At 43.4% G+C, this 15097-nt stretch overlaps 1 protein-coding gene across 1 annotated transcript in view; it reads right to left on the bottom strand.

Moving 5' to 3' along the window:
* Window positions 1-15097, bottom strand: part of slit3 (slit homolog 3 (Drosophila)) — a 443755-nt gene that overhangs the window by 80619 nt on the left and 348039 nt on the right. The window contains 2 exon segments of the mRNA XM_036969807.2: window positions 4926-5089; window positions 13314-13457. Coding sequence (XP_036825702.2) covers window positions 4926-5089; window positions 13314-13457 — 308 coding nt within the window.

A 15097-nucleotide genomic window follows, 5' to 3' on the forward strand; every position in this document is an offset into this window, starting at 1 on the left:
CAGCCTGTCTGTAGAGGACTAGGGGCTGGATGGAGGGAGGGAGCCGAAATGCTGACTTGTTGATTGGGGGACCACAAATCTCCCACTAATGAAGACATGAAACAGTCTAAAAACAGGACGTCAGTGAGTGTCATTATAGCTGCAGCAATGTGGACCTTGAGGTGGAGGGATACAGAGTGCCCTAAATCCTCCTCCTGCTCCCTCCTACTTAGCATGTAGCATTGAGGGCTAAATGAAACACCACCTATGGCTTCCAGCTACAGATACAGAGCCTTCAGAAAGTATTCATACCCCTTGACATTTTCCACATGTTGTTGTGTTACAGCCAGAATTTAAAATGGATTAAATTGAGATGTTGTGTCCCTGGCTTACACACAATACCCCATAATGTCAAAGTGGAATTATGTTTTTGGCAATGTTTACAAAATAATAAAAAATGAAAGGCTGAAATGTCTTGAGTCAATAAGTATTCAACCCCTTTGTAAACATGGGCTTAACCAGTCACATAATAAGATGCATGGACTCACTCTATGTGCAATAGTAGTGTTTAACATGATTTTTAAATGACTACCTCATCTCTATACGCCACACATACATTTATCTGTAAAGTCGCTGAGTCGAGAAGTGATTTTGAAACACAGTTTCAACCATAAAGATCTGTGAGGTTTTCCAATGCTTTGAAAGAAGGGCACCTATTGGTAGATGGGTACAACAACAAAAAAATCAGACATAGAATATCACTTTGAGCATGGTGAAGTTATTAATTACACTTTGAATGGTGTATCAATACACCCAGTCACTACAAAGATACAGGTGTCCTCCCTAACTTAGTTGCCGGAGAGGAAGGAAACCGCTCAGTAATTTCACCATGAGACCAATGGGGACTAAAAAACAGTTTGTTTAATGGCTATGAAAGGAGAAAAGATGATTTGGCTCCTTTCTGTTTTCTCTCAAACAGGGATTCTATCCAACCTTTTTAAGGTACATCGGGGAAAAAAATTCATGACGACAGGCCTGAATGAAACTTCCCAAATGTTGACAAAACATAATCCGCTAGACACGCTGGGATCTTTTTGTGTTGGTAAAATGTATTATGCGGGAAATGTAGGTGGAAAGGATTTTATGTGCAAATATTGATTTAATATCAAAGTAAACTTGGAGTTACGTGATGACATGCTGTGTGCTTTTCCCAGTATGACTCGTTGGGAGAGCATGCAGTTTATTAGGCTACAGATGAAATAAGTTATGATGAACTTCACAGGGTGGTGAAAGTACAGGGTGATGAACTTCACAGGGTGGTGAAAGTACAGGGTGATGAACTTCACAGGGTGGTGAAAGTACAGGGTGATGAACTTGATGCTCCTTTCCAATAAATATAAAAATGTATATGTGTATTTTAACCCAATGTTGGTTGAATTGAAGAAGTTTAAGCTTCCTATCAATCATTGTTTTTAAAACCAGGGATGTATTCATTATGGAAACCGTTTACCATTTAAGAACCAAACGGAAGCAAACAGAGCAAAACTAGAGGTAGGTCCCTCCCTGTTTTGTTCCATTTGCTTCAGCTTAAGAAACGTTTTGCAACAGAATCGACGTAATGAATACGCCCCCAGTGGACAGCTAGTGAAAAATGCGCTCTTGCAACAGCTGCATAGTGCGGATCCCAGCGTATGGAATAAAAGTTTGAGTTCCTCCCTTCTAAACTCCCCTGTGGTATTGTGCTCCATACTGTCAACAACTAGTTTCATTTAAGAAGACCAGGAATGTGGCTTTTATTGCTCCATCTAATTCGTACTGATTCCCCAAAAATTCCATGGGCATAACAGACTTGCTCCAACTCGCACACTTTTGATAGACTTAAACAGCTGCTAATGATCAAGATATCAAAGTGTCACAAACAAAAATGTCAACAATAGGCCTATAGAAAATGCATCATACGGCATTCATTTGCAAATAACAAATCTCGGTAGTGCTCAAAGCATGCAGTTCCATTAGAGCAGCATTTGCTTTTCAACTCGAAGCGATGAGCCCAATCAGTCCTCCATGACAACACAATCATAAACAACAGTGTAGGCTAATTAGTCCTTCGTTTTGGGGTTATGCTCAGGTTAAACAATTTGGCTAACGTATATTTCCAAGTCCTATTTTTGAAGATCGAGGGGTAATTGGAATGATTGAAAATCTGACACTGCTATTTTTTAAATATTTTTTATTACAGGCTAATCATATTATTATCTGTAGTGTAAAGCAATGGGTTAGAAGAAGCCTACATGACCTATAACTTATAACTTATAAAGGGAAATGCTACAAACATTTATGGGCAGCTATGTAAACACTAACATTGATTTATTCTGGAATTGGTAATATACATTTTTGTCTTCTTCTAATGCCTCTTAATCAGGTTGACGTTTATTGGGAAGAGACTTGTCCTTGAGGCAGAACTGAGTGATTTCCACTAGATGGACCAGCTGCAAAGTCAAAATGTGCTATATTGTAAAAATAAGTTCTGAAAACAAAAATGTGCTTTTTGGTCTTAATTTAAGGTTAAGGTTAGGCACAGATTACATTTAGAAAGTAACCAACCTAACCCTGACAATACCAACCTAACTGACAGAGTGAAAAGAAGGAAGTCTGTACAGAATATACATATTCCAAAACATGCATTCTGTTTACAAGGCATTGAGGTAATACTGCAAAACATGTGGCAACGTAATTAACATTTTGTTCTGAATAAAAGTGTTATGTTTGGGGAAAATCCAATACAACACATTACTGAGTCCCACTCTCCATATTTGCATAGAGGTGGCTACATCATGTTATAGGTATGCTTGTAATCATTAAGGACTGGGAGCTTTTCAGGATGAAAAATGTACGGAACGGAGGTAAAATCCTAGAGGATTTTGGTTCAGTCTGCTTCCCACCAGCCACCGGGAGATGAATTCACCTTTCAGCAGGACAATAACCTAAATCACAAGGCCAAATCTACACTGGAGTTGCTTCCCAAGAAGACAGAGTGTCCAGTTTTCACTTAAATCTGCTTGAAAATCTATAGCAAGACTCAAAAATGTATTTTCAATTTGACAGAGCTTGAATATTTTTTAAAAGAATAATGGGCAAATATTTTACAATCCAGGTGTTCAAAGCTCTTAGAGACTAACCCAGAAAGACTCTTAGCTGATATCGCTGCCGAAGGTGATTGTACATGTATTGACTCAGGGGTGTGAATACTTATGTAAATTAGATATTTCTGTATTTCATTTTCAATAAATGTGCACAAATTTCTAAAAACATGTTTTCACATTGTCACTATGGGGTATTGTGTGTGTAGATTGGTGAGAACAAAATATATGCTTAATCCATTTTGAATTCAGTCTGTAACACAACAAACTGTTGAATAATTCAAGGGGTATGAATATTTTCTGAAGCCACTGTAGCCGAACAAATGAAGCTAGTGTAGCTCCTCTAGTGAAACTCTATATCTACTGTATAACTTGGCTGTCTGGGACTTATATAGAATGTACCAAATTATTACAACTCACAAGTGAATTGACTATATGAGAAGATTTTTGGAGCTAATCCCTACAGTCCTTAAGAGTAGAAGTGCTATTTTCCCAAGAGCCCGGTACATTTGACAAGAGGCCCACTGTGTGTGAGAGAGAGAGAGAGAGAGGCAGCTAGTCCTGCGCTCGACCAGACAGAAGCCAAAGTGCATTTCCTTTCTGGTGTAAATTTTTATGGCCACAGTTCAGTTCCTTGGGCCTCCATCTCCCTCACTCTGCCTGGGGGAAATGACCGAGTCCCCATAAAACCCACACTGACATGAGATAATGTGGTCGCCCACGGTTACTGTTCCATTGGTCTTCACAGTCCCTACACCCTCGCCCTGGCCCCTGTTCTGTCAGATACAGGAGTTAATAGCTATGTGGGTGGACAGTGTGTGTGTGTCTGTGTGTGTGTGTGTGAGAGAGAGTGTGTGTCCCACATGCCGTAGACTACAGGAGGACAGAGTCATGGAGGGGAGGGGGTTGTGTAGACGGTCTTGGGCCTATGCCTAGTAACAGGTGGAAGCAGCAGATTTTGTGGTGCATTTTACACAGCCAGTGGAATTTCATGGGAAGTGGATATGAACGGCTTGTAGATGGATGTAGATGTAGAGGTGTGACAGTAGCTAAGACAGAAATAGAGCAGTGAGTCTAAAAGTCAGAACCAGGGACCCTGGACACAAAGCCTGCTGTCATAAGACCCTTCACATAGAGCCTGCCCCAGAACCAGGGGCCCTGGACACAAAGCCTGCTGTCATAAGACCCTTCACATAGAGCCTGCCCCAGAACCAGGGGCCCTGAACACAACTGTTGTCATAAGACCCTTCACATAAAGCCTGCCCCAGAACCAGGGGCCCTGGACACAAAGCCTGCTGTCATAAAACCCTTCACATAGCACCTGTCTGGGGCCAAGAAAAATAGGTATTGTTCTAGTGATGGATGGTTAGATAGATGGAGGTGTGGGAGAAACAGGGCCAGGTGTGATGGATGGTTAGATAGATGGAGGTGTGGGAGAAACAGGGCCAGGTGTGATGGATGGTTAGATAGATGGGGGTGTGGGAGAAACAGGGCCAGGTGTGATGGATGGTTAGACAGATGGAGGTGTGGGAGAAACAGGGCCAGGTGTGATGGATGGTTAGATAGATGGAGGTGTGGGAGAAACAGGGCCAGGTGTGATGGATGGTTAGATAGATGGAGGTGTGGGAGAAACAGGGCCAGGTGTGATGGCTGGTTAGATAGATGGAGGTGTGGGAGAAACAGGGCCAGGTGTGATGGATGGTTAGATGGATGGGTGTGTGGGAGAAACAGTGCCAGGTGTGTGTGTATGGGGTGTCTGTGTTTTTAGGGGGTGTCTCTGTGGGTGTGGTGTGGTGTGTTTCGTACCGTCGCAGGTGAAATCGGGTTTAGCCACGTCCTGGATGGGGATCTCCTTGAGGAAGGCAGGTTTTTGACAACGAGGGTTCCCACTCACAACCCTGGTCTTCTTCAGCCACAAACCCAGCCAGGCCAGGTGACAGTCACATACATAGGGGTTGGACAGTAGGTTACTGAGGGAGAGAGAGAGATAGAGAGATAGAGAGATAGAGATAGATAGAGAGAGAGAGAGAGAGAGAGAGAGAGAGAGAGAGAGAGAGAGAGAGAGAGAGAGAGAGAGAGAGAGAGAGAGAGAGAGAGAGAGAGAGAGAGAGAGAGAGAGAGAGAGAGTGGGGTGAGTGGGGTGAATGTGTGTGGGAATCATTTAGGTTCTGGTTTGCATCACTGACAAACTTAACTGACACAACAGCTTACAGCTTGCAGCCTTTGACAAGCCACTGAGGAAGCAGCCATCTTACAAGACCACAAATAGATGAGCAGATCACTGAAGAGGATAATAAACACTGAGCTGTCTATATTGACCACTACTCCACCTGGGAAATGTTAGGGAGAAATTATACCAAGCATTGAGCTGCTATTACTGGCATTTAACTTTTCACCCTTAAGCAGCAGTAAGCACGCCAGTAGACACCAGTAAGCAACAGTAGACACCAGTAGACACCAGTAAGCACCAGTAGACACCAGTAAGCAAAAGTAGACACCAGCAGACACCAGTAAGCACCAGTAGACACCAGTAAGCAACAGTAGACACCAGTAAGCACCAGTAGACACTAGTAAGCAACAGTAGACACCAGTAAGCAGCAGTAGACACCAGTAAGCACCAGTAGACACCAGTAAGCAAAAGTAGACACCAGTAGACACCAGTAAGCACCAGTAGACACCAGTAAGCAACAGTAGACACCAGTAAGCACCAGTAGACACTAGTAAGCAACAGTAGACACCAGTAAGCAGCAGTAGACAACAGTAAGCACCAGTAGACAGCAGTAAGCAGCAGTAGACACCAGTAGACACCAGTAACCACCAGTAGACACCAGTAGACACCAGTAAGCAGCAGTATACACCAGTAAGCACCAGTACACACCAGTAGACACCAGTAGAAACCAGTAAGCAGCAGTAGACAGCAGTAAGTCACCAGTAGACACCAGTAAGCACCAATGGACACCAGTTAGCACCAGTGGACAGCAGTAAGCACCAGTAGACACCAGTAAGCAGCAGTAGACACCAGTAAGTCACCAGTAGACACCAGCAGACACCAGCAAGCACCAGTAAGTCAGCAGTAGACACCAGTAAGCAGCAGTAGACACCAGTAAGTAACAGTAGACACCAGGAAAGGTGTCCGCATGCTTCCAGCCAAAACAGTTCGGAAGAGTTTGTACATATATTATGATGACATTTTGCGATGTTTTTATTGGTTTTGGTGTTCAGGCACACAACTTTCTTTCTTGAGGCAATCTGAAGTCTACGCCCCTTCTTTAGTGATTGGTCAACAGTAGGGATTCTTCAGTAAACGCTTTATTGTTATTCAACGAGATGACTCATTTTCATGCACATTTTTTCCATTGAGAAATACTGCACCAAACATCTTAATCCGGGTGTACACAACATGGTTTTGGCCCCGATTTAGCCTTCCAAGACATGTTTTTGAGATTGGAGACAAAATCCCCATGTCGTTGCGTACTCGGGATGTGCGGCCGTCACCGACAGTAGTTTAATGTGAACAGGTCAGAGACCCAATCTGAGGGCTACCAATCCCGTCTTTTAGCAGTCCCAGACGTCCCGATATTTTCAAACATGTTTGATTTTATCGGCACAAAATCTGCAATGCTCTTGTAGTGTGAGATGTGCAACAACAAGTTTTGAGAACGGTGATCAGCAGTAGCCAATGAGAGCTCGCCAGAGAAGAAGCCAGTGAGATGATGTCATTGTTTCACATCACCCAGAATGTGTAGACACACCAACAGAAGCCATGAATACTACTAGTATGCGTTTGTACTTGCCTTTAACCAAAGTGTCAAATCATTATATTTCTGAAACTCACAAGCAGTGTTATTAAATTCTTAAATGTTGGCTAGTTATTTAAACTCTGTACGGCAAGCATGAATGTCTGACTGAACGTTTATGAGGCTGCTTTGAGCCACAGCTCATTCCAGTTATGTTAACATTCTAATCACATAATTGTTTTGGCGAGACAGCGTGGTAGTATGGAGAATCCTCACGACCAAGTGAAGAATCTTGTATTATGTGACCCCCAGTATGTGCAAGATCATTTAGTGTGCGCACCACTACGTTGGCAACACACAAAAAAACGACAGGAAAGACAGTCTTTTAATGTGAGAGGCTCAGTGATGTTAGGATTTTGAAAGTCGTGTAGAGTCCACCCGGCTTTAGTTGGATGTAAAATTGAGCGAATAAGATCTCCTTTGCAAAAATGTCAAAATGAATGACACATATCTTGAGTTAGGAAGTATATACTGTCTACGGTGTCTCAAAATGGATAGACACTACTATTGCCGCTTTTTTCAAATTTTTCAAATGAAGGTCTTTTAAGGGAGTATGCGAGCACACTCGTTCGGTTCGCCTAGCCGACTTCGGCTAGCAGCCAGCTGAACTGAAGCATGCTGACACCTTAAGCAGCAGTAGACACCAGTATGCACCAGTAAACACCAGTAGACACCTGTAGGCACCAGTAAGCACCAGTAGACACCAGTAATCAGCAGTTGACACCCTTAAACACCAGTAGACACCAGTAAGCAGCTGTAGACACCAGTAACCAGCTGTAGACACCAATAACCAGCCGTAGACACCAGTAACCAGATGTCGACACCAGTAACCATCCATAGACACCAGTAACCAGCTGTAGATACCAGTAACCAGCTGTAGACACCAGTAACCAGCCGAGGACACCAGTAACCAGCTGTTGACACCCGTAACCAGCTGTAGACACCAGTAACCAGCTGTAGACACCAGTAACCAGCTGTAGACACCAGTAATCAGCTGTAGACACCCGTAACCAGCTGTAGACACCAGTAACCAGCTGTAGACACCAGTAACCATCCGTAGACACCAGTAACCATCCGTAGACACCAGTAACCAGCTGTAGACACCAGTAACCAGCTGTAGACTTCAGTAACCAGCTGTAGACACCAGTAACCAGCCGCAGACACCAGTAATCAGCTGTAGACACCCGTAACCAGCTGTAGACAGCAGTAACCAGCCATAGACACCAGTAACCAGCTATAGACACCAGTAACCAGCTGTAGACACCAGTAACCAGCTGTAGACACCAGTAACCAGCCATAGACACCAGTAACCAGCTGTAGACACCAGTAACTAGCTGTAGACACCAGTAACTAGCTGTAGACACCAGTAATCAGCTGTAGACACCCGTAACCAGCTGTAGACACCAGTAACCAGCCAAAGTCAACACTAGTCATCCCCTCCACAGTACCTGGAGAATCACAGTGTTATAGTCAACACTAGCCATCCCCTCCACAGTACCTGGAGAATCACAGTGTTAAAGTCAACAATAGTCACCCCCTCCACAGTACCTGGAGAATCACAGTGTTAAAGTCAACGCTAGCCAACCCCTCCAGAGTACCTGGAGCATCACAGTGTTATAGTCAACACTAGTCACTCCCTCCACAGTACCTGGAGCATCACAGTGTTAAAGTTAACACTAGGCACCCCCTCCACAGTACCTGGATCATCACAGTGTTATAGTCAACACTAGCAGATTTATTTCACCCAGGTCCCTTTTTACCATCTGCTATGAGGCTATGATGCTACGAGGCTATGATGACATGAGAATAAGAAGCTATGAGGCTATGAAAATATGAGGCTATGGTGCTGTGATGCTATGAGGCATTCTCTCAACCAACTTCATGATGTAGTCACCTGGAATTAATTTCAATTAACAGGTGTGCCTTGTTAAAAGTTCATTTGTGGAATTTCTTTCCTTCTTAATGCGTTTTGAGACAATCAGTTTTGTTGTGACAAGGTAGAGGTGGTTTACTGTTGTCGTGTCTTTGGCTATGCCGGATTAAGTGATATGACATGCTATTCTATAAAATAATTTCTTCGTAATTAATATTACCTGATTGAGCTAATCATGTAAATGTAATTAACTAGAGAGTCGGGGCACCACGAAATAATATTTATTATAATATTTATTATCTGTTATCTTCCGAATAAATTCTTAAAGACCTAGTAATATTTTACATAAATAGCAGTCAATATTAATCGTCATCTTAATTCAGTCTCATCTGAAAGTTGTAAATTCTTGGTTATCTGCACAAACCTGGCTAATAAGTTGAATCAGCAATACAAAATTGGGTTTAATTATTTATTTACTAAATACCTAACTAATCACACAGAATTACACATACACATAATTAAATCATAACTTGATTACAAATTACGTCATAAAGGAAAATGTCCCTAGAAGGCGGAACAGGTATGACAGCTTGTTACACAAAAGAAAAGGGCTGGTTTTGAGTGAAAGAGCGGGAAGACTGAGGAACAAAGGGTGAAGCTGTGATATCGTAAATACAATATCTTCTGCATTCTAAATTACCACACATTTGGAAAAGGAAAATGCAATAAATATTTACTCTGAGCTGTGCTTCGGTAGGTTGGTGGTAGATGGAAGGCCGTGTTGCCCAACCGAGTCCTTTGTCCTTTGAAGAATGTCTCAGGTTGTCAATTGAAAACGTTGTAGTAACGTCGTTGTGTGGTAGACGGGATACTCTGTCTGTTCCTTCCTAACCTGCATTTGCAGCTGCTGTTGCTAACTCAACAGCTAGAAGGTATCACTTCTGTAGTGAATAAGAGTTCAAAGTTCATACCATTCGCAACCAAAGCTCACACTGATGTTCGCTTCATTCTGTAGTTATTATCTGAACCATTCTGACATCGGACCATCGTTCTCACATCCTCAGAACAGGAGGTTATATTGTCATCAAGGCTTTATATAGGAAGGGAGAGGAGGGCGTGTTTGAAAAGTTTTATAGCCCATGTCCCTTCACAGGGGTGGGCCACTGATTGAGCAGAGCCCTAACCTTATTAAAACCCAACTTCTCACATTTTAGAAGCTAAAATCATATTTCATCCCATCACGAATAATTTCATATTCAAACATTTAAATTGAACAACAATTCCATGTGAATCCGATAACTCTGATGTGTAGACTTTCCACTATAGAGCTTATGTCATCTTATCATTGATGAGAATGTCTCAGATGATAACCGAACTGACATCATATTCATTAAGTACCACCGCATATGTTCAATTGGTCGGATTACCAGAATATAGTTAATTTCCCCCCACCTTCTGATGTTCCCAGAATCTCTATGTTAACCAAGGGTTTTGCAAATGTAACATCAGTAGGGTAGAGAGAGGAAAAAGGGGGGAAGAGGTATTTATGACTGTCATAAACCAAACCCCAGGCCAATGTCATGACACTGCAAATTTGTTTATTTCACTTCTGTTTATTATCCATTTCACTTGCTTTGGCAATGTAAACATATGTTTCCCCATGCCAATAAAGCCCATAAAATGGAATTGAAATTTAAACTGAATTGAGAGAGCGGGAGAGAGAGAGAAAGAGCAAGAAGTTGCTCTGGCCCATCGTGACTGACTGTTTCTCTGATACACTTGTACACTGGGATCACAGCTGGGCCCAGTGCTGTGCTGCCTGGCCAGGTCTGCTCTACGCGGTGCAGGTTCACAAACCAGACGGTATTTTTAGTCAGGCCGCGCTGGAGCGGATCCGTCAGTGTCAGCCGCAGGGTAATTAGGAAGCTGGCAGACCACAGCACTACTTTTACTCTCCTAGAGAGAAGAGAGAGTCAGGGAGGGAGGGAAAGAGAGCTGATAGACATAGAGCATAAGGCAGTAGAAGTGGAAGGAGATGGGAGGAGACTAGTGCCCCAAGATAAACATGATTCCATGTACAGGTTACATATGAGGGGATAGTTAGATAAACATGATTCCATGTTATATCTGAGGGGATAGTTAGATAAATATGATTCCATGTTATATATGAGGGGATAGTTAGATAAACATGATTCCATGTTATACAGTGCCTTGCGAAAGTATTCGGCCCCCTTGAACTTTGCGACATTTTGCCACATTTCAGGCTTCAAACATAAAGATATAAAACTGTATTTTTTTGTGAAGAATCAACAACAAGTGGGACACAATCATGATGTGGAACGACATTTATTGGATATTTCAAACTTTTTTAACAAATCAAAAACTGAAAAATTGGGCGTGCAAAATTATTCAGCCCCTTTACTTTCAGTGCAGCAAACTCTCTCCAGAAGTTCAGTGAGGATCTCTGAATGATCCAATGTTGACCTAAATGACTAATGATGATAAATAGAATCCACCTGTGTGTAATCAAGTCTCCGTATAAATGCACCTGCACTGTGATAGTCTCAGAGGTCCGTTAAAAGCGCAGAGAGCATCATGAAGAACAAGGAACACACCAGGCAGGTTCGAGATAATGTTGTGAAGAAGTTTAAAGCCGGATTTGGATACAAAAAGATTTCCCAAGCTTTAAACATCCCAAGGAGCACTGTGCAAGCGATAATATTGAAATGGAAGAAGTATCAGACCACTGCAAATCTACCAAGACCTGGCCGTCCCTCTAAACTTTCAGCTCATACAAGGAGAAGACTGATCAGAGATGCAGCCAAGAGGCCCATGATCACTCTGGATGAACTGCAGAGATCTACAGCTGAGGTGGGAGACTCTGTCCATAGGACAACAATCAGTCGTATATTGCACAAATCTGACCTTTATGGAAGAGTGGCAAGAAGAAAGCCATTTCTTAAAGATATCCATAAAAAGTGTTGTTTAAAGTTTGTCACAAGCCACCTGGGAGACACACCAAACATGTGGAAGAAGGTGCTCTGGTCAGATGAAACCAAAATTGAACGTTATGTTTGGCGTAAAAGCAACACAGCTCATCACCCTGAACACACCATCCCCACTGTCAAACATGGTGGTGGCAGCATCATGGTTTGGGCCTGCTTTTCTTCAGCAGTGACAGGGAAGATGGTTAAAATTGATGGGAAGATGGATGGAGCCAAATACAGGACCATTCTGGAAGAAAACCTGATGGAGTCTGCAAAAGACCTGAGACTGGGACGGAGATTTGTCTTTCAACAAGACAATGATCCAAAACATAAAGCAAAATCTACAATGGAATGGTTCAAAACTAAACATATCCAGGTGTTAGAATGGCCAAGTCAAAGTCCAGACCTGAATCCAATCGAGAATCTGTGGAAAGAACTGAAAACTGCTGTTCACAAATGCTCTCCATCCAACCTCACTGAGCTCAAGCTGTTTTGCAAGGAGGAATGGGAAAAAACGTCAGTCTCTCGATGTGCAAAACTGATAGAGACATACCCCAAGTGACTTACAGCTGTAATCGCAGCAAAAGGTGGTGCTACAAAGTATTAACTTAAGGGGGCTGAATAATTTTGCATGCCCAATTTTTCAGTTTTTGATTTGTTAAAAAAGTTTGAAATATCCAATAAATGTCGTTCCACTTCATGATTGTGTCCCACTTGTTGTTGATTCTTCACAAAACAATACAGTTTTATATCTTTATGTTTGAAGCCTGAAATGTGGCAAAAGGTCGCAAAGTTCAAGGGGGCCGAATACTTTCGCAAGGCACTGTATATGAGGGGATAGTGGTGCACTTCCAGGAATGTCAGCCGTTAATGTTTTATTCATCAGATAAATGTTCATATATTTATACGTTGTCTTCTGGGTGGTCATGGGTAAGAGGCATAACATCTGAATAGTTTTCTAATTTTAATACTGATCATGTCTGACAAGTTAATCTCAGACATAACATTGCTTCATCGCCATCAACTAAAATGTTGCTTCATTTCAAATCATGTTCCATTGGACCGCGAGACAATATTTAGAAAGCAGCAATTTTCATAAGGACATTTGTCATGATGTTGCTAGCTTTGGAAAGATAAAACTGTATTTTGTCGATGCTACAGGGGCGGTCGTAAATAGAAACTATTAGTGTCTTGATAACGAGCGAAGAGAGACTCCAACAATACAAGCTTGTAATTACCAAGACCATCTGCAGCAGTATTCTGTAGCCATGGAGAGCTGTGATAACACACTGTAGGTTGTCTGTCTTTCCAGAACCAGGGCTGGGTTAGGAGACATCCTTCAAACAGTCAGGTGGTGGGGGGAAGAGGGGATGAGGAGGAGAGGTGGGTAGAGGACGATGGGAGGGAGGGAGATGAGACTTCCGTGGAGAGGGAGTGATCTCACAGACAATCAGGTGGTGTGTGGGGAGGAGAAGAGGAGGGAGAGGGAGAAAGAGAGTGTGTAAGGGAGAAGAAGCGAGGGAGTGGGGAGACTTACATGGTGGAGAGGGAGTGCAGTGTGGTGAAGGCTCCCGGGGTGATGGTAGAGATTCGGTTGTCATAGAGAGACAGCAGGCGTACGGAGCTCAGGCCTGTGAAGGTGGTGTTGTCCACACAGCCTAGCTGGTTACTCCTCAGCATCCTGTCGTGGAGACACGCATGCACAGACACACACACACACACACACACACACATCATGGTGAGATGGGAAACCAATAGGAACACTGTGGTACTGACCAGATGACCAGGAAAAACTCCAGGTCCTAGTTGTACTGTTTCTCTGTTATGTGATGGTAGGCTGTGAGACTGTTAGACTGCAGTGCAGACATGTGTTGAACATGTCCCCTGCTCTAGGGCTGTGTGGTTGGGGCCTTGTATAATCCAATGTTATTGTGCCTAGAAGTGTTCTGGCCCAAAAGGGGAGTTTGTTTTGGAGCGGGCCAGAAGGGGGGGGGGCTCCTAAACTAAATGGTTAGGTTAACGGAGAGAGGGGGGGGGGGGTCTAAACTAAATGGTTAGGGTTAGTTTAATGAAGAGAGGGGGGGGGGGGGGGGTCTAAACTAAATGGTTAGGGTTAGTTTAATGGAGAGGGGTGGGGGGGGTCTAAACTAAATGGTTAGGTTAACGGAGAGAGTGGGGGGGGGGGTCTAAACTAAATGGTTAGGGTTAGGTTAACGGAGAGAGAGGGGGGGGGTCTAAACTAAATGGGTAGGGTTAGTTTATGGGAGAGGGGGGGGGGTCTAAACTAAATGGTTAGGGATAGGTTAACGGAGAGAGGGGGGGGTCTAAACTAAATGGTTAGGGTTAGGTTAACGGAGAGAGGGGGGAGGTCTAAACTAAAGGGTTAGGTTAACGGAGAGAGGGGGGGTCTAAACTAAATGGTTAGGTTTAGGTTAACTGAGAGAGGGGGGGTCTAAAGTAAATGGTTAGGGTTAGGTTAACGGAGAGAGGGGGGGGTCTAAACTAAATGGTTAGGGTTAGGTTAACGGAGAGAGAGAGAGGGGGGTCTACACTAAATGGTTAGGGTTAGGTTAACGGAGAGAGAGGGGGGTCTAAACTAAATGGTTAGGGTTAGGTTAACGGAGAGAGAGAGAGGGGGGGGTCTACACTAAATGGTTAGGGTTAGGTTAACGGAGAGAGGGGGGAGGTCTAAACTAAAGGGTTAGGTTCACGGAGAGAGGGGGGGTCTAAACTAAATGGTTAGGGTTAGGTTAACGGAGAGAGAGAGAGGGGGGGGTCTACACTAAATGGTTAGGGTTAGGTTAACGGAGAGAGAGGGGGGTCTAAACTAAATGGTTAGGGTTAGGTTAACGGAGAGAGGGGGGAGGTCTAAACTAAAGGGTTAGGGTTAGGTTAACGGAGAGGGGGGTCTAAACTAAATGGATAGGGTTAGGTTAACGGAGAGAGAGAGAGGGGGGGTCTAAACTAAATGGTTAGGGTTAGGTTAACGGAGAGAGGGGGGGGTCTAAACTAAATGGTTAGGGTTAGGTTAACAGAGAGAGAGAGGGGGGGGGTCTACACTAAATGGTTAGGGTTAGGCTAACGGAGAGAGAGGGGGGTCTAAACTAAATGGTTAGGGTTAGGTTAACGGAGAGAGGGGGGAGGTCTAAACTAAAGGGTTAGGTTAACGGAGAGAGGGGGGGTCTAAACTAAATGGTTAGGGTTAGGTTAACAGAGAGGGGGGGTCTAAAGTAAATTATTAGGGTTAGGTTAAAGGAGAGAGGGGGGGTCTAAACTAAATGGTTAGCGTTAGGTTAACGGAGAGATGAGGGCGGGGTCTTA

Source organism: Oncorhynchus mykiss, chromosome 25 (genome assembly GCF_057628025.1).
Source record: "Oncorhynchus mykiss isolate SJ-2025 chromosome 25, ASM5762802v1, whole genome shotgun sequence".
NCBI lineage: Eukaryota > Metazoa > Chordata > Actinopteri > Salmoniformes > Salmonidae > Oncorhynchus > Oncorhynchus mykiss.